A 25876-nucleotide genomic window follows, 5' to 3' on the forward strand; every position below is an offset into this window, starting at 1 on the left:
GCCTGCCCAGCCTTTATACCACCAGGGGGGCTCTGCTGAGTGGGTGGGCTTTTTTGGGATAGTTACTTCTAGTTCAATGATTTCCTCACTCATAGCCAAGGGAAGGAAAACGAGTCACACAGTATGCATTACCTCCCTCCCCACCCCCCCAAGGGGAGGAAATAACCCTCATTTCCAGTGCGTGGCCTTAGGAACTCATTATTTCTAAACCAGAATGATCTGGTTGTCAAAGGGCTCTCAGATTAAAATCCCAACTTGAAGATTCCACCCCCCCCCCCCCACACACACACACAACCCAAAAGCCAAGAAACAGGATAGTCTTCTCATTCAAGCTTTCCGGATTCCTAGCCACTCCCTCCAGAGAAGATGACTTGAATTTAAGTTAGGCAGGGGGTAAGGGTTGGCACAGAGCCACCCCAGACATAGGCTGATGCCCAGCTATTTTCCAAAATATATTTGCAAATGGAGAAAGTGGGTATGGAGAAAGGACACTCTTACCCCCACCCCAGGGTCCCACCCCTCTCCACAACACCCGCTCTCCCGGAGTCCTTATTTCATCTTTTTAAAAAAAGTAAAAACAAAACAAGAAAAGCACTCTGTACAAGGACTGATCTGGCGGCTTTGCTGCTCCCGTCTTCCAGGGCGCAGAGTTAGGTCTCAGGGACCGTCTCTGAATGGGCTGCTCTTGCTTAAGACTCTCCCTCAGAGCCTCCTCCCCTTCAGAGGCCCAGCTTCCCCATGTCCTTCAATGTCAAAGATCTGGAATAAGTGAGCTGCTCCCTCAGGTGAGGAGACTGGCTGTGGCATCCATGGGACCAAAGAGTTGGCTGGGTAGGGCTCCAACATCGCTCAAGACTCCCCAGTGCTGTCCCCTCCACCAACCAGGCTGAGCCCCTCTCTGGGACTTGGAGGAGGGTTGGTTCCTAGTGCAGCAGGATGCCCTGGATTCAGGGCCAAGGGCCCATTTCCTGCCTCACCCCAACTCGAGCCAGAAGTCAGGCCTTCCCCTGACTTCCCTGAGGGTTCGGCAGGGCCTCGGCAGACTTGGACTTCTGGCTCACACTGGCACATCCAGGCCCAGGTACTCAGGGTTCTCTGCTGTAGGGGTCCCTTCAAAGGTGCTGGGTGGAGAGCCCCGCTCTGATGGGTCCTGGTCCCAGTAATAGAGGTTGTCAAAGGCTGGACTGAAGGCTGGAGGAGGGTGGGGCTGAGGGGCAGCCCTGCCCCGGGGTACCAAGTACTCAGGGTTCTCCACAGCACTCCCAAAGGCAAAAACGTCTTTGGCAACCCCATTCTTGCCAGGGGAGAGAGTCTTGGGGGACAGAGTCTTGGGCCTTTCCAGAGTGGCACCGGCAGGTCGAGGCGGTGGCAGAGGGCCTTCTAGGGGTGAGGGGGGCTGCGGCCAAACCTCCGGCTGGTTCACGTATTCTGAAAGGGCAAGGGGGGGTGCCTTGTTAGGGGAAGGAACCCATGAGTCCCCATTGCTACCACTGCCCCCCACACTCCCAACTTCCTCCCGCACTTCCCTCCCAATCTCTCAGGTTGGGCCTGGATTCCATACCAGGCTGGGGGCTGCAGGTCAGGGGGGCAACGTAGCCATCAGTCTCTGGGGGCAGGGGTGCAGTAGGGTCTTCGCTGTACCGCTGTAGAGGGCTGGTGTCCTGTGGGGGAAGGCTCTGCAGCCCCTTGGCTGCCCCCATTCCCAAGTCGCCATCAAACACGTCAGAGCCAGCCCCCTCTGAGGGTGCCCGTGGAGACTTGGGGGGCTCCTCCTCGGAGGGCTCCAGTCCCAGTGTCAGCTCACCACCGCCACTCTGGAGACGAGAGGGGATTGTGATGGGGTTATTCATGGATCTGGGATGGAGACTCCAAGGGAAGTGACAAGATCACAGGAGATAAACAGGTCACCACTGGGGTTTGAAACAGTCACCGTGGAGAGAAAGAGGTCAAGGGCTGGAAGGCAGGAGGAGTCCTCAGGAATGGTGGGGTCTCCATGAGAGGTGATAGGGGGTGACATAGGAGAAAGAGACCCTAGTCCGTGGGGGAGGGAAGTACGCCCACCCACCACAGTGTGACTGAGCGCACTGACCCTCGTGGATGAGCTGCGGTGCCTGCGGTGGGCTGGGCCCCCAGCACCTGGGGCAGGGTCGGGGCAGAAGAACCCCTGCTGGGGCACCAGGTACTCCTCAGCATCCACGAGGTCCCCCATGTCATCATCTTCCAGCAGCGAGCGGTAGAAGGTGCTGTCCAGTGGGCTGGCGGGGCCCAAGTCTTCATTCTGGGGAGGGAGACAGCGTGGCAGCCTCTCCTCGGCCTCATGCACAGCCTCCCCGGGAAGGCTCAGGGAGGACCAGGTCTGACAGATCCAGCAAGGGCTGGGCTTGGAGGCCTGGGACCGGGAATCCTCTTCCTTCCCACCCTCTGCGGGTGAATGCTCTTCACTCACAGGCAGGGACCGAGGGGAAAGGCCCAGTACCTGGATGACCACGAAGCGCTGGGGGTCCCTGGCCATGCGGGAGAATTCGGCCACCAACTCCCGGAACCGTGGTCGACATTCAGAGTCTATCATCCAACCTGGAGGTAGCACGGAGCTCAGCATCTCAGTTCTGGCTGCAGCCTGTGTGCGGCCCAGCCCCACTCTCTCCCCCTCCAGTCTGATCTAGACACCCGCCCCCCCTTGAGCGGGTGGGGTAGAGAAGACTCAGACTCAGGTCCTCAACTAGATCCTCTGAGAATCTCTACTAGTTTCCCCTTTCTATGTTGCATGTAAGTCTCTAACTAGCTGGTCTTCTAGAGCTCCTCTGGCCTGGTAGTGTAAAAGAGAAGTGAGACCCTTCCAAGGGCTCCTTTAACCATACTAGGGACCCTGCACTTGGTCCTCTCCCAGCCCCCTGGGAGGCCCTTCCACCCAGGACCTCTCATCCCTCCTCCAGGCAGCCAGCACAGCTCAGCCACGCACATTTGACCATGATCATGTAGACGTCAATGGTGCAGATGGGGGGCTGGGGCAGCCGTTCCCCCTTTTCCAGCAGGTCAGGGATCTCCCGGGCTGGGATCCCATCGTAAGGTTTGGCCCCAAAAGTCATCAGTTCCCACACAGTCACACCTGGGGCAGAGAAGGGGGTAGGGTTAGAGGTTGGGGTGGGGGGGAGGCAGGATGGCCCTTTAGTGCACTGAGCCCCAGAGGCTTTACCCAAGAGCCTGGCACCACGGGGGAAAGAAAGGAGGGGGTACTGCCAAGGGGCAGAAGCCACCCAGCCTATCCCTAGTCTCAGAGAAGTGCATAGACCCTGGCAGCCCCTTTCTTTCCTCCCACATTCATGCTAAAATGTCTCCATTCATTCTCCCATTGCTTCTCTCTTCCTCCCTCCGTGCCCTCCACACCAGGGCCATGGATCCTTGTCCATCTCTCCTCCCAACCCTCCCGGCCACACACCGTAGCTCCACACGTCACTCTGGTGGGTGAACCGCCGGCGGAGAATGGACTCCAGCGCCATCCACTTGATGGGCACCTGGGAGAGTGAAGAAGTTCTCAAACTAGGTGTGGTGGGGACATGGCTATTCTTAGAGTTCTCCCAGCGGCCAGACCCCACCCCACCTTGCCTCACCCTGCTCCCTCCTCTTACCTTGCCCCCATCTGCGTGGTACTCGGTCTCGTCAATGTCCAGCAGCCGAGCCAGCCCAAAGTCTGTTATCTTGACATGGTTGGGACTCTTGACCAGCACGTTCCGGGCAGCCAGGTCCCTGTGCACCAGCCGAACATCCTCTAAGTAGCTCATCCCCTGTGATCAGAGACATCGCTGTGGACCCCACTTTGGCTGTATTCTCCCAAGAAACCTACCATCCTGGCCCTGCGTGGAGAGAGAGGCTTGCCCTCAAAGACACCCGCAGAGCCCAGGTCCTCCAAGCGCGTACCTTGGCGATCTGCACACACCAGTTCAGCAGGTCTTGGGAGCCCAGGCGCCCACGATGCTCTCGGACGTGGTCTAAGAGGCAGCCATAGGGCATAAGCTGTGTCACCAGCTGCACCGTGGATGTCAGGCAGATGCCCAGAAGGCGGGACACATATGGGGAGCCCACGCCAGCCATCACATATGCTTCCTGGTGGCAAGGATACACACTGAGAGGGAGTGGGAGACCAGAGCCCCCCAACAACCACACACCCCTCTTGAGGGCCGAGGCATCACTGGGGACCCTCAGTCAATCCAGCCCCATCTGTCACAAACCAGAACCGTGGCCCACAGGTAGGAGGTTAAGAGTCGAGGTTTGGATGACCACAACATATTTCCCCAAGCCCCAGTGAAGAGAGAGAGACCAGAGCCCAGACCTGCAGTCTGGGGTTCCCTCATGTACTCCCGGCTGGAGAGGGTGGAGGGGCTTACGTCCAAGATTTCTTTGTTGGCTTTGGGAGATGTGTTTTCCCTCAACACTTTAATGGCCACTGGAATCTTCACATTTTCCCCATCAGGGATCCAGATGCCCTGCGCAGAGAGAGGAGGATGTGAGAAGGAAGAGGGCACACCAGATCCAACCTGCAGTCATCCGGAAGGTCCTTACTTGTGTTCCCAATGCCCTGTCCACCACGGGGCCAACCCCACTATTTAAATCCCGCCCTCCTCTCCCTTTCCTCTTGTTCCAGCCTCCTAAAACAGCACCCCTCCTCCACCCTGCTCTCAGCTCTCCTGGCCACACCCCCACACCGCCGCTGGGACCGCCCACCTCTGGGACCGCCCCCTCGGAACTTTGGCCCCACCCCTGACCTTGTAGACAGTGCCAAAGGCTCCGGATCCAAGCACTTTCACCTTCCTCAGTTCTGTCTCTTTCAGGATCCGCATCTGAGCCTGGTTGGGCATGGCTCCGCTGGGCGTCAGCGGCTCCACCAGCTGGGGTGAGGGAGGTGGTGCGTCAGTGACAGAGGCTGGACCGCAGACCCCAAACCAACAGGGAGGCCCTCAGACAGGCTCACCTCGGTTTCCTGCAGCAGCCTCCGCATCGTGTACTTGCGGATCTTCTGCCGCCTTCGCTTGATTAGGATGCCGAGGACCAGCCCCACAAGCACGGCCAGCAGAATGCCCACCACAGCGGCAATGATGGACGTCACAGGGCTGAGGGCGGAAGCCAAGGATAGTGTTAGGGAGTGAGGAACAGGCGGGGCCGTGCAGGGATGATGGAGGGGCATTCTTCCAGGAGGGGTGAAGGAGATGCAGGTCACTAGTGTTTGGTAAGTAAGTTGGGGGGTGCCAGGGTGGCTCAGGTCATGGTCTCAGGGTCTTGGGACCAAGCTCCCTGCAGGGATCCAAGCTCAGTGTCAGGAATCAGCTTGTTCCTCTACCTCTCTCCTGCTCATTCTCTCTCTCAATAAATGAAAATCTTTAAAAAAGGCTGGGGGGGGGGGGGGGGGGGGCCCGGGGTGGCTCAGTGGGTTAAGCCTCTGCCTTCAGCTCAGGTCATGATCTCAGGGTCCTGGGATCAAGCCCTGTATCAGGCTCTCTGCTCAGCAGGAGCCTGCTTCCCTCTCTCTCTCTGCCTGCCTGCCTCTCTGCCTACTTGTGATCTCTCTGTCAAATAAATAAAAACCTTTAAAAAAATAAATAAATAATAAAAATTTTAAAAGGGGGATAGTTGGAAGGACGACCCATGGACTCCATCCTCTCTTTCTCCCTTGGCTCCAACCACCTTGGAGTGGTGGACACTTCTAGCCCTTTTTAACCCCATCTCCAAATTATGTGCCTGCCCATGGCTCTAGCCTAGAACTCTGAAACTTCCTGACAAAAATCACCAGGGAGCTGGTTAATGGGCCCAAGTCTGGAGCCCCACTCCCAGCAACTCTGACTGTGGTATGGGGCGGGGCCCAGAAATGCACACCCAGTGATTCTGATGTTTGAGCCAAATTTTTCACCCATAGGTCATGATTTTCCACACCCCCAGCCTTGGTGCATTCCATTACTTCTGCCTGGACCACCATTTCTCCATAGGGTCATCGTTCCAGCCTCAGCTCATCCTGGGACAGATGAAGCTCCTGGGGGTTGACCCCCGCCATGGCCACGCGTGCCCCCCTCCCTTGCTTGGCCAAAGCCTGGCACACCACAGACCTCTCGTGAATGCTTGTTTCACGGACAAACAATTGCTGAGGACACACTCCGATCTGTTTTTGTCCCCAGAGTCTTTCCCAAAGCTCCCCACTGCCCAGAAATCAAGTCCAACCCTGTGGCCCAGTAGTGAAGGAAGGTCTATGCCCTAACCCGACTCAGACTTCATCCCTTCCTCCCTTCTGTGTGCTCACTCAGTGGCCCACCACACCAGAACCTTCAAACTGAACACTTCCTAGATGTTCCTGGCCCCTCCCCCACCGTGACACCCGGTTGCCTTCTGTCTAATGCAAGTGACCTACCTTCAAGGCCTGGCTCAAATGCCACCTCCTCCTTGAAGCCTCCCCCACCCGGTTAAGACTTCATCATCCGCTCCAGCTGGCAGTTAACCAGCTCCCTGGTGATTTTTGTCAGGAAGTTTCAGAGTTCTAGGCTAGAGCCATGGGCAGGCACATAATTTGGAGATGGGGTTAAAAAGGGCTAGAAGTGTCCACCACTGTCTTCTCAATCTACCTTTTATCCTGGGAGTTGAATGCTCCCTTTGTCCCTTATGAGACATCTAGCTACTCAAGGGTAAGGAGATAGTGGCGGGGTCTTCGCCATCTTTTCCTGTTCCCCGCCCCCTAGGCATCCTAAGGAGGTCCTCCATCCACTCGTTGAAACAAACTGAAAGGGGAATCAACAGTGGGAGACTAGGCTAGGAAGGGACAGGTGTCATGTCAGGAGACCCCCCCCCAAACAGCAACAACCACCCAGGGACTGGTAGGGGGTTGAGGGGCAGCATAGGGCATGTCCCGGGGACTGGGCTGACCTGGCTCTCTGCTCGGCGGGGCAGCCCCTCTCGTCCAGATCCGCACAGCTGCAGGAGAGACAGACCCATCAGCCACGCTGAACACCACCTCCCGGGCTTACTCCAGCCTCACAACCATCCTGGGATGGCAGTGGCTGGGCTATTAACCATCTGACAAAGGCAGAAACTGGACTCAAGGTCACCAGTGCTGTTCCTACCACCCCACAAGGAGATTCCTTCTCTGGCCTTGAACTCGAATTTCCTGCTCCCCTCCACCTCCCTGGAATTGGGAGGGTAGGAACTGAGGGGCACCCAAAGGAGCATCAAGTCCAAAAGGACGGCCACTTCTGCTGCAAAAGAATGCCAGGGGAGAAAACTGGCCCAACGTCTGCAGGGGACCGTTTGGCGACACCTAGGAAATCCTGTTTGTGACCCAGTGGTTCCACTTCTTGGGATAGACCCTAAATATGACAACACCTGTACGCCAGGGGGCACGTACAAGATGCTCACCCGTACACGGAGCTCAAGTGTAATAAAATACAACAGAAAGAAAAAGAAAAGAACGAGCAAGAAAAAAGAAAGAAAAAAAATACTACTACATCTGTGCTGCAGATGTAGTAGTTAAAAAAAATGGGTGCATTCACACGAAAGGACCCCAAGATACATAAACTGGGGGGGGGGGGGACAGGAGGGAAGCGAAATACAGAACAGTGTACAGAGCATGACCCTGTTTGCATTAACTGATGTGTGCACACAAACCTGACGGTGTAGCAGAGGAACTATATGAAACTGCGGTTCCTTGACCATTTCTGACCTACAAAAACAGCACTCTTACAGGACTCAACTACTATAAATGTAATATATGTTTACGTGAATGTGTAGGGAAAAGCCTGGAAGGATGACAAACTGGAGTCAATCTGATGGTTCTTCCCAGGGGAGTGGAACAAAAGGGCACGTTTGCTTTGCCGTATTTATACTTTAATATTGCTGAACATGTTCAACATAAGGATGTATTCATGGGTCTCACGTGTAACTAAAGAACTAAATGAAAAATAAAAAATAGAATAGGGTAAATCACCATGTTAGGACATGGAAAAACATTGCAAGCTTCTGTTAAGTGTAAAAAAAAAGCAGGGGCACCTGGGTGGCTCAATCAGTTAAGCATCTGCCTTCGGCTCACATCATGGTCCCAGGGTCTTGGGATCGAGCCCCGCATCGGGCTCCCTGCTCAGCAGAAAGCCTGCTTCTCCCTCTCCCTCTGTCCTTCCTGCCTGTGCTCTCTCTCTCAAAAATAAAATAAATAAAAATCTTAAAAAAAAAAAAAAGAAAGCAATTTGCAAACAATATGTATGGTCTATGATCTTATTTTAGTAAAAAATAGTATGTTAGCGTGTGCACAGATAAAAACAGTAAGAGAATAATAATGTATATTAACAGTTTATCTATTATAATAACATGTTAGAATGTGAATAGATAAAAACAACTAAGAGTAATTATATATATTCAAACTCATTTAACGTGGTATAATAATAATTATGTTAGCATGTGCACAGGTAAAAACTGGAGAAAAAATATTACAAATTATTAGCAGTGGGGATACAACTGCCAACAACATTCATTTATATTTCATGCTTTCATTAAAAATTTTTTTTTAAGATTTTATTCATTTATTTGACAGACAGAGATCACAAGGAGGCAGAGAGGCAGGCAGAGAGAGGGGAAGGGAAGCAGGCTCCCTGCTGAGCAGAGAGCCTGATGTGGGGCTTGATCCCAGGACAGCTGGATCGTGACCTGAGCCAAAGAGGCTTTAACCCACTGAGCCACCCAGGCGTGCCTCATTAAAAAATTTTTAACAGGGGCCCCCGGGTGGCTCAGTCAGTTAAACGTCTGCCTTCAGCTCAGGTCACAATCCCAGGACCCCGGAATCGAGCCCCATTCCTAGATCAGCAGGGAGTCTCCTTCTCCCTCTGCCTCTCCCACCTGCTAGTACTCTCCTCTCTCTCTGTCTCTCTCTCTCTCTCAAATGAGTAAATAAAATCTTAAAAAAAAAATTTTTTTTTTTACAAGTGCTACTTTGGGGATTAGAAAAGAACAAAACAAACTAAGAGTCTCAGGATAAGCAAAGGCAGAGTTATCCCCCTTTTACAATAAGAGCCCCAGAAAGGCTCCGGGACAAAGTGCTCCTGCCTGCAGAAAGGGCCTCAGACTCACGAGTGGGTGCAGTTGATGGGGCATGGCTGGCACGTGCCCTCCTCATCGGCGAACTTCCAAATGGGCATGAAGGAGAGGTCGGGTTTCACGCCACTGGGGCAGCGAGCCACGCAAAAGGGAGTGTCTTTGTAGTGGGCGCAGGCCACACACTGGTCAGCTTCCTGGGAGGGGAGGAAGGATTTGTAGGGGGCTGGCACCAACACCTCCCAGGGCAGCAGGACCTGACCCATGTGTCCCCTTCACGCTTCCCACTCAACAGCATGCGCTCCTTCCCCCTCAACCCCGCTCCTGGGACAGCCCAGACCTGCTGCAGACCTGCTGGGTCTCCCGCCCCAGGTCCCAGGCTTCAACCCCATAGGAGAGCCTATTACTAAGATAAAAGAGCAAGTTAACAGTAACTAATATGTAGCAAATCCTTCTGGTGCTTGAGCAGGGCACCAAGCCCTATTTTAAATTCATGCTTACTACTTTCCAGGGAGGTAACTCAAGTGATACTCATTTTACAAATGAAAAAAATCAAGGCTGGAAGCAGGGCCTGGATTCGAATCCAGATAGTCTCATGCCTAAGCACAGAGGTCTGACTGCCATGGCACAACCACAGCCAAGCACAGGGGCCTCCCTGGGCCGCCTACATGGTCCACAGGGTCACGTGGTCTGCCACACAACTCCTGCAGTCCCCAGCGTCCCCCGAGTCCTCAACCCTCCCCTCATCCAGGTCTGAACTCCGAGCCCTCTCCTGGGACAGTTGAGCAGACTTGGCCTGGTTTCCCTCCAGTCCTCGCTTCCCTCCCCACCAGCTCGAGCCCACCGGCAACTCACCGACCCAAAGCAGGTTACTGAGCCGTTCTGCGGCCGACACTCGGAGTGGCATGGGAGACAGTACCTGTCCTTCACATACTCCCGGGGTAGCCTGACAGAGGGGGTGGCTGATGAGGGGGGTGTCTGGAAGGAGCCCCTGGGCCCTCTCCCTGGCCGCCCCCCTACCCCGCCCCGCATACCCCTGCAGTACTCGGCATTCCTCCACGCACTCCTGGCCCCGAAGGAATTGGCTGCAGTTGACGCACTGGGTGGGCCCCGGACCCCAGCAGTGCCCATGGGCGCACAGCGGGTAGCAGGCCAGGCCCTCGCCCACTGCAGTGAGGAGGAAGGGGTCAGAGGAGACACTCAAGGGAGGTTCCAGGTCCAAGTGACCCAGGGGAGGAGGCTGGGGGTGGTGGCTGTGACCCGGAGTGGTGGGTACAGGTGCTGGGCAATGCAGGGGAGGGTGAGGGGACACAAAGAGCAGAGGTTCCAGGACCAGAGAGGAAAGGCAGGGACACCAAGGCGGTGTGGCAGGACCCAGCCAGAAGCCATGCCCAGAGGTCAAGCCAGCCAGAGCCGGTCAGGAACAGGCAATCTGCACGAGCCCGAGATTGCTGCTGCTAGGCTCCCCCCAACCCACCGGGGCACCCGGGTGGGTGCTTGGCAGACGGGGAGCGCGCGGTGCCAGGCTCCCTATCTTACCACACTCAGCCTCTGGCCGGTTGGCGCTGTGGAGCAGGGCCTGGTGCGGGTTCCGGAAGAGCTGGTCCCAGGGCACCGTGTGTATGAAGCACAGGTGGGCGTTGCGGTGGATGAGGACCAGCCCGCTGCCCAGTTCCCGCAGCGAGCGCAGCCCCAGAGAGCTGATGCCCAGCCCTCGCAGGGTCAGCGAGTAGGCACCGCTGTGGGAGGACGGTTTGGCTGTACCACCGACCCTCCCTCGTCGGCAAGGGCTGCCCTCACCTCCCTCCCGTCCCCAGCACACTAGGCAAACTCCCGTGGAAGGTTTACTGCTGGAGCCCCCCCCGGGGAATGAGTGCCCACCGCACCCACAGCCTCTCCTTGGGGCCCTGCTTCCCCGGTGCTCACTCATGCAGAACTCGTCCCCGGATGACTCGCAGGTTCTGGAAGACACTGAGGTCAGGCAGGCTGTCTGGCCATGCTGAGATGTACAGGTAACCTGCAGGCACAGGGGGAGGCTAGAGGTGTGGGGACAGGAGGAGGACCCCCGACCCCATCCGAGCAGCATGCTGAGAGGCAAAGCCCACCTGTGATCTCCTCCAAGGCCTCAAACACTCTGAGCTGCTCAGGCTGGAGGGGGGCAGTGTTGGAGGCTGGGTCTCTAGAAGGAGGATTAGGAGAGGAGTCAGCACGGCCAGGAAGCGGGTGGGCATGACCCCCCGGAGCTGGCCCAGCCCCACCCCCCTTCCCCCTTCCATTAATGACTTCACTTAAACCCTTTGCCCATCAAGCCCGGCTGTTTTCATCCCGAGTTTCAAAGCCCAGGCCCTAGTTTGGCAGGGTCTGTCAAAACAGTATTTATATGCTTTGATCTAGAAATCCTACTTCTAGGAATGTGGCCTAGACAGACATTGGCTCCTGTTCCAGAGACACGTACAGCACAGAACTGTTTCTAAGAGCCAAAACTGATAACGACCTAAATACCCATCAGGAAATAGGGGAGCTGTTAAATATAAACCCTATCCACCCTGACTAGAGACGAAAATTAACATTTAAGAGCACTTAAAAAAAAAAAAAGCACTTAGTATCTGCCAGGTACCATTCTAACAGCACATGAATATTACTAACTCATTCACACGTTGTAACCACCTTGTGAGGGTGGGGCTATCCTTGCCCCCATTTTACAGATGAGAATATGAAGGTACAACAGACAAGTAATATGACCAGACTATGGGAGAGCCAGGTTCCAAACCCAGGCCACCTGGCTCCTCAGCCCCAGCTCTCGCCTGCGAGAGGCAGCCCGACACGAAGGGTCATGGCCAACTCTCCAGGGCAAGAGGCAGACAAGGCCCACAGTGAGCTCCCACTTTAAGTCAACCTCCTCAACAAAATTACTACAGCTATGTTCCTCTGCGTGTGTCCACAGATGGAGAATTGGTCTAGAAGAACCCACGCAAGCTGTCAGCAGTGGTTTCCTCTGAACGGGGAACACAGCTATAGGAAGGGTTAAAGGGAATTTTTTTTTCTCCTTTTTTAACACATAATCTTAAGGAGGTCTCATTCACATGCAATAAAATGCACAATTTTAATGTCCACTTGGAGAAGTTTCGACAAGTGCATTCACTCATGTATCCACGACCCCAACTGATACACGGAATGCTGCCATTCACCCCAGAAATTTCTCTCATGTCCCTTTTCCAGGCCGCCCCCCCAACCCCGGGGACGACCACTGTTCTGATTTCTATTACCACAGGGCGGTTCTGCGTATTCTAGAGCCTCACGTGAAGAGAATCGTGCCATGGGGCCTCTCTCTTGCCTGGCTTATTTTGCGGGACATAAGGGTCCTGAGGTCTGTCCATGCTGTCGAATCCACCAGTGTCTACTTTGTCTCTTTTTTATCACTTGAGAATTCCAGTGTTTAGATATACCACCATCTATTAACCTCTTCACCTTCTGAGAGGCATTTGCATTATTCCCAGCTGGGGGCTATATGAATAAAGCCACTACGAACTCAAGGAGAATTTTTGAATGGCTGGACCGCCCTACAAGTGCATGTTTGCGGAGAACACGTCATTGATGAGAACAAGCCTCCCCCCACCCCACACCCGCCGCCACTCAGTCCCCAGAGAGAGGCTGCCACTTCTGGGCGCTCAGGATTTGGTGAGCGTCCTCAGACCACTGTGCCCGCCCTGCACTTCGCAGATCCTTACCCCTCAAAGCTCTCTGGCAGAAATGCCAGGCTCCCAAAGATCTTCTTGCAGCCGGCAAACTCTTGGATGTTGGCGCTGGTGACCGCCCTCACCTCCCGCAGGTGCTCCATGCCCAGGCCGTAGCACACTGTGGGAAGGGGCAGGGGTGAGGGGGGGCCATCCTGGCCCCCACACGGAGCATTAGGGCCTCCACTTGCGGGGCCCTGCCCACAGCCTGCACCCCAGCCCCCGGCCCTGGGGCCATATACCCCCTCACACACTGATAGGAGATATGGGGGAATGTGTGGGGCCGATCCAGGGAGGGCCAGGACAGAGGCAGAGGAAGGAAAGGACGGGGTCCCAGGAGGGTCTGAAGAGGGTCGGGATAGCGGGCAACGCTGAGCTGGGTGTGCAGAGGGACAGGAAGCGCAGCCTGGCTCAGGGTATGGCCAGCAGTCACCTCGGGCACAGGGCTTGCTGCATTTCTCACAACGCTGCGTTCCATCCTCAGCCGTCACCTCTTGGTTGTTCAGGGGACAGACCAGGGTGCAGGATCCCACATCCGTTGACAGGTAATTGTCTGAGGAGAGGGAGACCGTGGGTCCGGGTGCCCTGGCCCCTTATGCCACAACATGAGCAATGTCCCCGTGCCCACAGAGTAAACAGGACCGACCAATACTGAAATGCCCTTACTATGTGTCTGTGCACTTGACCTTCATTTACACCTCACAGCAACCCTATGTGATGGACACTGACTCCCTTTTTGTCAAGAGGGAACCAAAGCATTTTATGTAAATTACTCGAGGTCTTTGTGCTATTAAGTGGAGAAGCCAGGACTTGAGCACAGTCCGGCTCTACATTCATTCTGACCTACCATGGGGAGGGCACAACCAGGACCCGAGAGCCCACTCCTGTCACCCATGATGGGAAGAAAGAGGGCCCTACATCCAAGGTCAGTCCCTGAATGCACATCAATAAATAGGGAAGCTGTTAAAAGAAACTCTGACCAATCTAGACTATTGAATAAAAATCAGCAGTTAGGGAGTGCTCAGTATGTGCCAGGCCCTGTTGTAAGAGCTTTACAAATATTAACTTATTCAGGGGCGCCAGGGCAGCTCAGTCAGTTAAGCATCCAACTCTTCATTTCTGAGGTCATGATCTCCGGGTCCTGAGATCAGCCCTCATTAGGCTCTGCACTCAATAAGGAGTCTGCTTGAGATTCTCTCCCTCTGCCCCTCCCCCTGCAATCTCTCTCTCTAAAAATAAATAAATGAATCTTTTAAAAATATAAGAACTAGGGGCGCCTGGGTGGCTCAGTGGGTTGAGCCGCTCGCTGCCTTCGGCTCAGGTCATGATCACAGGGTCCTGGGATCGAGGCCCGCATCAGGCTCTCTGCTCAGCGGGAAGCTTGCTTCCCTTCCTCTTCTGCCTGCCTCTCTGCCTACTTGTGATCTCTCTGTGTCAAATTAATTAATTAATTAATTAAAAAGAATATATATATATATATATATATGGGATCAGGCCCCACATCGGGCTCTCTGCTCAGCAGGGAGCCTGCTTCCCCCTCCCCTCTTCCTGCCTCTCTGCCTACTTGTGATCTCTCTTGCTGTCAAATAAATAAAATAAAATAAAATCTTTTAAAAAATAATAAAAATATAAGAACTCGTTCAAACATTATAACCACCTTACAAGGGTGGGGCTATCGTTCCCATTTCACAGATGAGAACACGAAGGTACAGTGGGCAGGTCACATGACTAGAATATGGGAGAGCTAGGTTTCAAACCCAGGCGGCCCAGCTCCTCAGCCTGGGCTCTTGGTTGCACCTGAGCTGCCATTTACATAAACCAGCAAACCAGCCCCCCTCCAAGCAAAATTACGAAATGACATTTGTCCCTGGCACTCACAGGGACAGGAGGTCACACAGCTGGCTCCGAAGGTGTACCGGCCCTCAGGGTTGGGCATGGATTCGAAGGTGTCTGTGTTGTAGGTGACCAGGGCTGGACAGTGTAGCTCACAGATGCCACTGTGGTTGAAGTGAAGGCAGGCCTGGAGGGGTGGGGAGTGGGTGGACAAGAGGGACAGGCAGCTGGTGGTCACTGGGTTGCTCTTCCCTGGTGTTCAAGGGGCAAGAGGGCCGCAGCCGGTGGGGCGCCTCTTGCCTTGTGCCCACCCTGGGGCTCCATGGGCACGTACCAGGCAGTCCGAGTGCTTGGGGCCCGTGCAGCCAGCCGCACACTGCTCGTGGCAGCAGTCCGTGGGTTTCGGGCCCTTGCAGCGGGCACAGCCGCCAGCACAGACGGTTCGCGTCACTGTCAGACAAGGGGCAGGATGAGGCCTGGGCAGTCCCCCGCCGGGCACCAAACCCTCCCTGGCATCACGACCTCCCACTCGAGGGAAGACACCGAGGCCTGGTAACCCGCGCCTCGCCCCATGTCCCCTTTCCTCCACTCAGCCCCCTGTCCCCCAGATTCTGGGCCTAAGACTCACAGCTCTGACAGTCCCCGGAACTTGCTCCCCAGCAGTGGAGGTCTTTACAAGCTGGAGAACAGGGCTGGCCTAGGGACAGAAACAGAGAGACAGAGATCAGAAGGTTAAATACACAACAAGGAAAGACTTGGCAGGAACGAAGGACCCGAGGCGCACTCTAAAAGCAGAGGGAGGCAGGACAGAGGGCCACAGAGATGAAGAGACACGGAGAGAATGGGGTAGAATGAGGAAATGGGCAGGGTTAGCGCAGGGCTCGGATGGTGGGTGTAAGCCAGGAGTCTGGGGCTCCGGGCTGCCCAAGAAAGAGTGGAAGTGGCAGGCAGGGAGGGAGGAGCATGGCTTACAGGCCCGAGAGCGGTTGGTGTCTATTAGCGTGAGGGCCAGCTGGTTGTTCTTGTGGAAGATGTCCTTCCACAGGATCGTGTCCTGGTGGCAGAGCTGTGGGTTCCGCTGAATCAAGACCCCGCCCTTCAGGATCTCTGCAGGGTGAGCAATAATTAGCACCTTCCTCTCCTGCCGGCCACCTTCTGCCTTCCAGTGGGGCCCTCCTGGCTTCTTGAGAGGGGAGCAGGGCTCTTAAACTCGCCCCACAGAGAAGACACCCGCATCTTCTAGCTCTACCAGCCCCACCCCACCCCTGCTCCACATACACATGAACAACCTGAGTTCCAGGGAGGGGTGGGCTGTCCATGACCTGGTCCAGATGTCCACGTCACTCTCTCCTATCCTCCCACCTCTACCCCCTGGGCACACTGCCTCATGGTTAGGAGAGACTCTGGAGCCTGAAAACCAGCCTCATCACTAACTAGCTATGTAACCTTGAGCAAGTCACCCATTCACTGTAAGCCTTTCTGTTTTCTCATCTGTAAAAAGAGCCTAATATTGATGCTTCTTTACAAGATAGCACCAAGATGGGATCCTGTGTGCAAAATAACCAGCCACAGAGTCTGGGATACTGTCAGCTCCGAGGCTGCCACATACAGTTACACAGGTTGTTCACTGCACATGGGTGCTTGGCCAAGAAGTGGAGAAACCCCAGCCTGTATCCTCATTACCAAACTGTGCAGGCTCATACAAGCCGTGACTTCCCGTTTCCCTTCTTCCCGGCACCTTCCTTATCTCTACCTGCATCCATCCTGAGGGATTCAAGTTCTAATTCACCCACAGCCTCCCATGGCTAGCGGTGGCCCCTGCCAGCTCCCAACATCGAGGAGAAGGTGATGGTGACAGTGATGACCACCTGTGAGGCTTCGAAGCTGCAGCTCCCGCAGCCCTCCTGGGGCAGCCCCTGCCACAGAGGGGCCCCCCTCGGGCGGGTCTCCATTGTCCAGCACGGCCAGGGCATAGTGGTCCTCAAAGAGCTGGGTGCCCCGTACAATTCGGAGCCTCTGCAGCGGGACCTGCCTCACTTGGCTGTGAGCGATGAGCACGTAGCCCTGCACCTCCTGGATATCCTGGGAGGGAAGAGGGTCGCGGGGCTGAGGCAGGCCTGGGCCCTGGAACACTACCAGTCCCCTAAGACCCCCTCAGGGTTACCAAGGGCTTGGGATCTGGGGCCAAGCCCCCCTCCACTGAGAAGTCCAGTTCTCTCAGGCATAAAGACCAAGGCCCCTCTCCACCTCCCCAAGTCAGATTCTTGTAGGGTCAAGACGGTGGGTGGAGCACTTTTGAACTGAGAGCAAGCGTCCCACCCGCTCTGCATCTCAGCTTCCTCGGCCATGAAAGGAAAAGACCTGCGTGAGAGGATGTCTGTGATTTGATCCCGCATCACGCACATGGCCCCAATCCAGGTCGCAGTGGCCACAACCCAACAGGCTGGTTCCCGCTCTCTCCCGTTCATGAGACGCTTTCACACACATTTCCCATTTGATAGTTTCCCAGATGGCAGTCTACGCCTCTTACTGCTTCCAAAGCCAAGGGCCAAGACCACACTTGCATAGCTTGTTAGTACCAGAACAGGTACCTAGAACCCGTATCTCCTAGCTGCCCACTCGCCACTCCAGGCAGGGCAGGGACAACGGCTAGGGCAGGGGGACGGGGGGAAGGGATCATGCTGGCAAGAGAGCAAAAAAACTTAGCACAGAATCGAGTCCATTCCACCCCGAGATGTCCGTGGCCTGCCATGTCACAGAGAGGGAGTCAACCACTCTTGCAGCAGCAGAGACAGGGGGCAGACATCAGAAAGGACTTCCCAGTTAAGGAACCGCAACGAGAGCAGAAACAGACAGCACCCTCTTCTCTCAGCACTTATTGGCATAGGGCTCCGCTCAGCTGGAGGCAGAGCCTGGCTGGGTCACCCAGGGGCCTCACCTGCAGGAAGGACAGGCTGGCATTGGCAGGCAGGTAGGTGAGCTCCAGGTTACCCTGCACCACTTGACAGGCCTGGTAGAGGTGGCGGAGCATATCCAGGTGGGTCTCGGGACTGGCTGGGAGCCGCAGCTTCATGTCTGTGCCGGTGCACACTGGTGGGAGGGAGGGCATGGGTCAGAGGGCGCTGCCCAGGGGCTTCTGCAGCCTGGCCCCTCCTCCACACCCCCCCTGCCCCCGAGTCGTGCCATCTCGACGGTGAGAAAGCACAAGCGAAGGAGCCTTTCCCATGTCCCTTACACCTGCAGGAGGCACAACTGCAAAAGAAGGTTTGCAAGTTTGGGAAGAGGAGGGAAATCCAAGGAGAGGCCCCTTCTAACGTGGCCCATCCAGAAGGGGCCCCCACTGTGCCAGGCCTGGGGAGCCTGCCTGCCTGATACAGCGTGTTGGCTGGCAAAGAAAGCCTCCCTTTGTCCCAAAGGCCCGACCCATGGCCAAGGGGTAAAAATCCCCCTAGAGAGGCCATGATGAATCATGCATCTTCGGGGTACCCCCTGCCCCTCTCCCAAGCAAACAAACTCAGGGCACTCTCCGCACCCCATTCCAATACCACCCACATGCCAACCTCTTGGCAAGGGATATCCACCCTCACAATGCCACCCAGGAAGTCGGGTAGAGTCACAGCTGGGGCATGGGGACCCCTAGGGGCCTGGTCACTTGCAGGGACCTCTGGAATTCCCCCAGCCAAAAAAAGGAGTATCAGACCCCCAACAATGGGCATCCGGACCCAGGCCACAGACCTTGGGCCTGGACGATGCCTCCTCTGATGGCTCCTGTGCTGGCACTTCACCCTTGCCACCTCCTCAGGGCAAGGCTCCAGAACCAGCTGGCAGAGTCTTTGCCACGAAACGCCTGCCGCAAGGGCACTACGTCAGCTCTGCCTACCTGCCCGGTGCCAGCCACCAGCCAAGGGGCATCGAGCCGAACTGCCTCCCCAGCCCCCCTGGGCCCCCACAGGGTGTCGCTGAGCCCAGAAGGGCCTACGAAGCCCAGGAATCTAGAAGGAAAGCCAACCCTAGTGAGGGGCTACTGTGGACAACCGCTGGCTCCGTGCCTGCCAGCAGGGGGGAGAGTAAAGTGCCCAGTTGAACTCGTTTTTCTGCTCTGGTGAGAAGATGAATCACCTAGCTCGTCTTGCCCAGGAGGGTGTGCCGGGGTTGGGGGCGAGGTGGGCGGAGGGCACCCCCAGAGACACAGCCCACAGGTGTCTGAGCCACCTCAATTCCTGTGGGCCGCCACCCTACCTCCCCCAGCCTACAGGGGACAGTGGTGGCGGACTCTAAGGTCTAACAGCAGGGCTCCTGCTCTCCTAGCAACGTGGAGCCTGAAGTCCAGTCCTGGGGACCTGGGCATAACAAAAGATCCCTCTGCCTCCCAAAAGCTGGGAAGAGGCTAGTGGGGCAAGCTCCTGGGGTTCCCGCCTGGGCCTGTGGGCCATGAGCTGACAGTCTACCAGTAAAAGCCAGTGTGGTCTCTTCTCCCACCCCTGGGACAGAGAGGGAAGGAAGCAGAGGAGGAGGAGGAGGAAGGGGAGGGCCCAGAAATAGAACTCAAGGGTCCCTCTCTCCAGACTCCCAAGAGAAATAGGAGCTGGGGATGGCAGAACAGGCCCAAAATAACGCCCGCTGCAAGGACCTCCCGCGGCCTCAGCAGCCTCAGCTGCTCTGTAGGCACAGCTGTCTTTAGGCCCAGACCCCAAAGCTCTGGCCCAAGCCTGCCCAAGCCTGCGACAGGGACAAACAGAGCTGAGGCAGAGGCTGTCTCCACCCCCTGAGGCCCTCTGCCACCTCTAAGGGACACCAGCTGTGGCAACCAGGCAATAGGAAAACATCAACAATGGGAACACCCAGGGCAGGGACATTAACTGAGCACCTACTGTTTGCGGGCAGGCCCTCTGGGCGGAGTTTCAAGAACTGCAAACTCTTATCTCCCAAAGAAAGCTGAGGCAGACAGGGCTAACTCTCCTGAGATCATCAAGCTTGTAAGCCAAGAGAGGTAGGATTTGAACTTGAGTCTGACTTTAGATCCTACATTTTTCACTGGACACGGACAAATTCCCCCCCAACGCCTGGTGCAAAGGGAAAGACACACCAATTCAGTTGATGCCACTGATAAACATGATAGGCTCTGGGCAGGGAAGGGGGGCTGCGCTGAGTCCAGGACCAAAGAGTGGTAGTCCCGCCCCGCTAGTGAGTTTGTCTGTGGCTGATTTGAGTCTAAGATTCTTTAAGTATTCGCAACAGGTGGCAAAATTGGTACGGAGACCTACTCTCTCCCAGGGAGCTGGAGGCTGGCAGGCAAATTCCCCCACCAAGTTGACATGAAGCCAAGAAGGGCCTCTTGTCACCTCCCCTACCTCTCTGACTCCTTCCCCTTCACCAGGAAGCTCAGCCCCTCCCACCACTCCCCTTCTCCTCACCAATCTCCTCCTCTCCAGTCCTCACCAGTCCCCCATATCCACCCAGCCTCCACTGACCTTCTGGAGGAGGGGGTGGGAAGTCCTGTTCTACAGAGGGGCTCTGCGTCTCCAGGACACCTGACCTTCAGGGGCCCCGATCTCCAGCTCTCTGGTGCAGCACAATGATGCAGGACCAGCCCAACACCAGGTAAGAGTTTGCTGGATGACGACGGATGGATGGATGGATGGATGGATGGATGGATGGAAGGAAGGAATCCAATCAAGAACTTCCAAACCAAAAGATCAGTTGAAGCAGTGGTGCCCATCCCTCTGCTCAAAGGCTGTTCAGGGTCTTTCATATCCCCTCCGGCTGGACCTCAGTGTCAAGGTTCGGTCCACACTGTGGGAATGCTCTCAAGAGGGTTCTTTCCTCCCCATGACACTTCAGCCCCAGATGCTTCTTTTGCTCACCAGCAAGAGATACTTCCTTTGGTCTCCATGTCACTACCTGCACCCCCAAAGCTCACCTCCCCCAGACCCAAAGGGTAAGAGCCCAGGTGGGTAAGATGCCCAGAACTCACCCACCACACACACGTGGTGTATCAAGGCCAATATCAGACAAGGGCCTGGGCTCAGGGTCATTAAACCAGAACCCTAGCTGGGCTGCTTGTGTGTGACCCTGAGCAAGTCCCTGGACCTCTGGGACAGAGTCCACATCAGGTTCATCTCTAGGCCCAGCAGTGCCTATGACTTTGCAGGCACTCTCAATGAATATTTAGTGACCTGAACTTGGCTGTAAGGATGGCATAATAAAACAATAACAACTCTTACTCTCTGCAGAGAAGTTAAATGAGAGTTAAATGAGATAATGAATCAAAAAGCAGTCTGTAAACACAACAAGGCTTTGTAAACAGAACTGAGACAACACAAACATTGGCTATCATAATTCTCCCACTCCTGGAGAGCACACACCCCTCATGCCCAGGGGTGGGGAAGAAAGGTGGCCCCAGCAAGAGATGGAGGTCTTCCCACCGGCAGAGGCAATGTGGTGGTAGTGGGGGGACCTCTTTCCAGATCATTTCAGCACCCAGGGGTACGCACAACTACTTGGGCCCTCCTCCAGCACCCCCCAACTCTAGCCCCCTACTGGCTTCTCATGCTTCCACTCAGCTGTCCCATACCCTGCAGGCCCCCCTGGTTTCTGCCCTGTCCCTGCTCTCAGCCCCTTGCCATGCCTGGGGGGCGCGAGAGGAAGGCAAGCATGGGCAGGACAGGGAGGGAGAGGACCTCGGTGGGGCCCAGCTAACTCCCCTTTCTATAGCCTAGATAAAGGAGGTCATTTGCCAGAATTACAGAGTAGCACCTCTACCCCAGTCTGGCTACCCAGCGGCCCCTGAGGCTTTACTCACCCCATTCCTGTGGAATAGGATAAAACTTCACCCAACTCTTTTTTTTTTTTTTAAAGATTTTATTCATTTATTTGACAGAGAGAGAGAGAAACCACAAGTAGGCAGAGAGGCAGACAGAGAGAGAGGAAGGGAAGCAGGCTCCTTGCCAAGCAGGGAACCCGATGCGGGGCTTGATCCCAGGACCCTGGGATCATGACCTGATCCCACTTAACCCACTGAGCCCTCAGGCACCCCAAAACTTCACCCAACTCTTAATGCTTCCTCGTTAGACATTATTATTGGGTCTAGACATGTTTGGGTCTCTCGGAAGCCATGGATAAGTCACTTCACTTTTTTTGAACCGTGTATACCTACTTCATGGGATTGTTGCAGAGATGAAATAAACCATCCGTGGAAAAGAACCTGGCACGTAGATAGCACACTGCACTTTTTTTTTCTTTCTTTCTTTCTTTTTTTTTAATTTAAGGCAAGAGAAGTTCATATAGCAGGAGTATGGGTAATTCCAAACCAAGAGAAAATAAAAGGTGCTTTTGTATTTGATTGCCCTGTGTTTTCCCTTTTTCCATTTTCCATTTCATTCTAGCATTTCATTGTTTTTTTTCTTCTCCTTGAATATTAAAATGTAGTTACTTCCCCCAAGTATGGTAAAAAGGAAGTTGTTGGAAGAATCGTTTGGGAATTAAAAATACGAGCTCTGCAAGATAAGAAGTATGTGTTTACTACACTTGACAAAACTTTGACCTCTAAGGATGGATCCTACGGGTATCAGACTGAGACCTCACCTGGGGGGGGCCGCGGGAGGAGGGGGTGGCACTCAGCGGGGCGTCTGCTTGAGAATCTCTCTCTCTCTCCCCCTCTGCCCCTCCCTCCTCCCCCCCTTTCTCAGAAATAAATAAATATTTAGGAATGGATCCTGGCAAAATCCTGCCCCTCCGGTCCTCTCCATCTCCTTTCCTTCAAATTCCTGCCTTAGCCCTCAGCCCTGCCATACAACAGGGACACTGGAGGCAGCTGGGCACAGCGCTGTTGCCGCCACCATTTTCTGCCCGACACGCCCAACATCTGTCTTTGCACCCAGCAGCGCAGACGGAGGGGTGAGATCGACCTGAGGAGGCCCCAGTTGTCTGTGGGAGAACCGAGCCCTCAGATCGGCAGCAACCCCGTCTGACCACACAGCCCAGCCTCACCCATCCCAGCAGAAGGTCAGGGCTGAGGGCACCAGCCTGGGAAACAGGGAGAAGGACGGGCTCCCAGGAAAGCCGAGCCTCCTTCCTGGGAGAGAAGGTGTGGGGCCACCTCCCCTTGTTTACAGCAGATCTGGCCCAGCACCTTGAGGGAGTTCCTCCTGAGGGCAGAGTTCAGCTAAGTCCCCAAGCCAGCAGGGAGACTACTGTTTGGCAACACTAAAGCCCAGACACACAAACACACAGGCCACACAACACCGGAACACCCAGGGACAAAACCCCTCTGATAACACAGCAGCGCTCAGCGCCCAGGGGCAACACACACACAGGATGACACCCACCCCTTCTCCAGACTCCCTGACCAATGGAGACCACCCACCACTCCCAGAACACTCTTATTTCGTCTCGCCCGCTGCAACCCAGGGATGCAGGGAGCAGTCTCCACCATTGTTCAAGGTTGACCGATACAGGGACTTCCAATGTGTGCTTGCGGGTCACACTGTCCGGGATCCAGTCTTGGACCCACCACTTCCTTGATGCTATTTAAACCTCTTTAAGCCCCGGTTTTCACCTGGAAACCAGAATACCAGCAGGTCTCCTCTTGTAGGGTCGGTCTGACGATTTAAAGGAAGGAATGCACACCAACCGCCATGCACCATGCCTGGCATAAAGTGTCTTTCCAGCCCACCTCAGCTTTACCTGTCAGTGCATCCAGAGGGACAAAGTGGGGCAAAACCCACACAACACAGCCCCCACCACCAACCTTCCCCACACGCAGCATGAAGGACGATCCAGCGCCCGGGTACCCGCGTCTGGCTGGATTTCTTCAACTTTCCTTCTCCACCCCGCCCCCACAACTGCCCAGGAATCCCTCGCTTGGAACTCTGGCCCTCTTGTGCCCCAGACCAGGAAACCCACCACCACCCGTCCGTGGTCCATGCTCTCCAAAAGTCACAAAGCGCACAGTCCCCGAGCTGGCCCTAAAGAAACTCGCTCCCAACAAACGTCTCCCCCTCCCCCCACCTCAGTCTCCAGCGTGAGGCAACCCTGCAGTCGGACCGGCCACCCTCTCCCCGGCCCGGCTCTGGCCGGACAGGTTGTTTTCCCCACCACCACCAACCCCCTCCACACCCCGATCCTGCCCGAAGCTGGAGCAACTAAACCCTACCCGCTGCGGGCAGGGGGCGGGGGACGGGGAGGGGGTAGGGGGAGGGGCAGCCGCAGGGACCCCCGAGGAATCCAGCCCAGTCCAGTCTGGAGGCGGAGGCTGCCAACTGGAAAGGCTTTGAGAAGGTCTGAAGGGGCTCCAGAAAGGGGAAAAACGCTCACACACATGCCCCATGCAGTACCACCCTTTGAGGGCAAACTTTCTGAACAATTTCAGAGAACTTTTCTGACAAGTTCCCAGAGCCTTGGCGGAGTCTGGAAAGCGCCAGTCTCCGGACCAGGACGCCCCTAGGGCGTCTTCGCCCCCTGCCCCACCTTCCCGGGGGCCCCCCTCCCCGCCCCGGCCGGCTGCCCGCCGCGCCGGGACCGTCCGAAACCGCAGATCGGCGAGCTCGCGTGGCCCCCCTCTGCCCCCCGCCTGACCGGAGACTTCGGCGTGGAGCCCCGGGCTGCAGGGTCGCGTCTCCGCTCCGCGCCCTCCCCTCACCAGACCCACCTTGGGTGCCCACGGCTCCGGAGGGCAGGAGGGCGAGCAGGAGCCCCCAGCGGCACCAGGCCGCCAGCTCCATGGTGCTCACTGCGGCTCCGGCCCCATGGCTCGGGCTGGACCGGGCGGCGAAGGGCCGAACGGCTGCTTGGGGTCTCTGCTCGGCTCCCGGGGCTCAACGCAGGGCACTCTCAGCTCCACAACTTCATTCTTGTACTTCCTCAAGGCAGCCCTCCTCCTCCACCTCCTCCGCCTCCCGTGATTGGGAGCGAGCGCGCTCCCGGCTCGCCCCCCCACCCCCGCCACCGCATTCCAGCGAGTCCCTGGGAGTGGCAACTCCCAGCTTCACTTTCTCCCTCGGCGCGCAGGCCTGGGGTGCGCCCCTCCCGGCGCCCGGACGCCGGGGTCGCCTGCGCACTTCTCGCGCGTTCCCACGGAGAACCCTACAGCGGGGGACGCCGATCGCCCCCCGGCCCCGACACACACACACCCGGGGGGAGTCCAGGGCAAATGCTTCAGCCTGCCATCCTTAACGTTCCTTGAAGTCGCAGGTTTCACCGCAGACGTTCCCGGCAAGTTCGCATCCTACTCCATCCTGTGCCTATTTAAAAAATATATATCCAACAATGGTTCTCCCACCACATCCTCAAATCAAATTGATAGTAAAGGGGATGGGTGGGTTGTGTTTAACTTGTGGCCTCCGGGACTCCCTTGCCTACCTTCTCGAATTTTGGGGGCATCTCTTCCAGGTTGAAAAGCACAGTTTTAATACTGGGTCTACAAGTTTGGAGGAGAGTCAAATTGAGGCGCATCCAACTTAATCTTTCGAAGAACATTCCTCTCTTGGTTTTAGGGGGACACTGGGCTCCCAATCCATGCAAAGTTCTTTTTTTGTCCTTTGCATTTTACTAGCGTGTCCAATTCTGCCTACCCACTCTGCATTCCATCTGGAGCCCCAGATCCTGCTCTTAAGGCCCAGTGGGAGATAGGATGGGTTGACAGAAGGAAGGTGTGTTTCCGTTGGAAATTCCAACCAAAAATGCATGGGACATACTTAACACATTAATCGTTGTTTAGCTGAAATTCAAATTTGACGGGGCATCCTTATTTTTTACTTCCTATGTCTGTCAAACTCTAGTTGGAATGCCTCGACCAAGAGCAGAGCATGCCTGTGCTGGTCAAGAGGGGATCAGAGGCATCTAGTGAGGACTGGAGAATGAAGGACACCAGCATTTCTTAAACTGTTTTCATATTCCTAGCAGCATTATAGGCAGGGGTGGGGGTGGGGGTTGGGATCAGAACCACCTGGGTTCAAATCTCCAGATCGGCCACATATTAGCAGTATGACCTTAGGCAAGTGACCAAGTTTGCTCACTCGTAAAACAGCATCTGGCATACTGTCCCAGGGATTAAAGGAGACAGTGTTTGCGAAGTGCTCAGAATAGTATGGAGCACAAGGTAATTGCTCATTTAAGTCGCAGGTTTACTTACACTGGGAAAGATGCAGGTTTTGCGGTGCTTGAATTTTGAAATTTGAGGGGCTCCCTTCAAGATAAGGAATAAAAAGTTGTGAGCACAAACTTATATACATGTATACAAATGAGGGGCCTGGGGC

At 55.6% G+C, this 25876-nt stretch overlaps 1 protein-coding gene across 1 annotated transcript; it reads right to left on the reverse strand.

The window, feature by feature from the left end:
• Positions 1-303: 303 nt before the first annotated feature.
• Positions 304-24529, reverse strand: ERBB2 (erb-b2 receptor tyrosine kinase 2). Its single transcript, XM_059379812.1, has 27 exons — positions 24271-24529; positions 17560-17711; positions 16490-16703; positions 15594-15728; positions 15250-15318; positions 14956-15071; positions 14667-14808; positions 13222-13341; positions 12783-12909; positions 11160-11233; positions 10981-11071; positions 10594-10793; positions 10089-10221; positions 9910-10000; positions 9091-9251; positions 6901-6948; positions 4967-5105; positions 4761-4883; positions 4383-4481; positions 3916-4101; positions 3627-3782; positions 3437-3512; positions 2960-3106; positions 2477-2574; positions 2090-2278; positions 1562-1814; positions 304-1428 (listed from the first exon to the last, which is right to left on the reverse strand). The coding sequence occupies exons 1-27, from the start codon at positions 24341-24343 to the stop codon at positions 1058-1060; spliced, it is 3783 nt and encodes a 1260-aa protein (XP_059235795.1). The 5' UTR covers positions 24344-24529; the 3' UTR covers positions 304-1057.
• Positions 24530-25876: the final 1347 nt, after the last annotated feature.

The sequence above is a fragment of the Mustela nigripes genome, chromosome 16 (assembly GCF_022355385.1).
Source record: "Mustela nigripes isolate SB6536 chromosome 16, MUSNIG.SB6536, whole genome shotgun sequence".
In the NCBI taxonomy this organism is placed as follows: Eukaryota; Metazoa; Chordata; class Mammalia; order Carnivora; family Mustelidae; genus Mustela; species Mustela nigripes.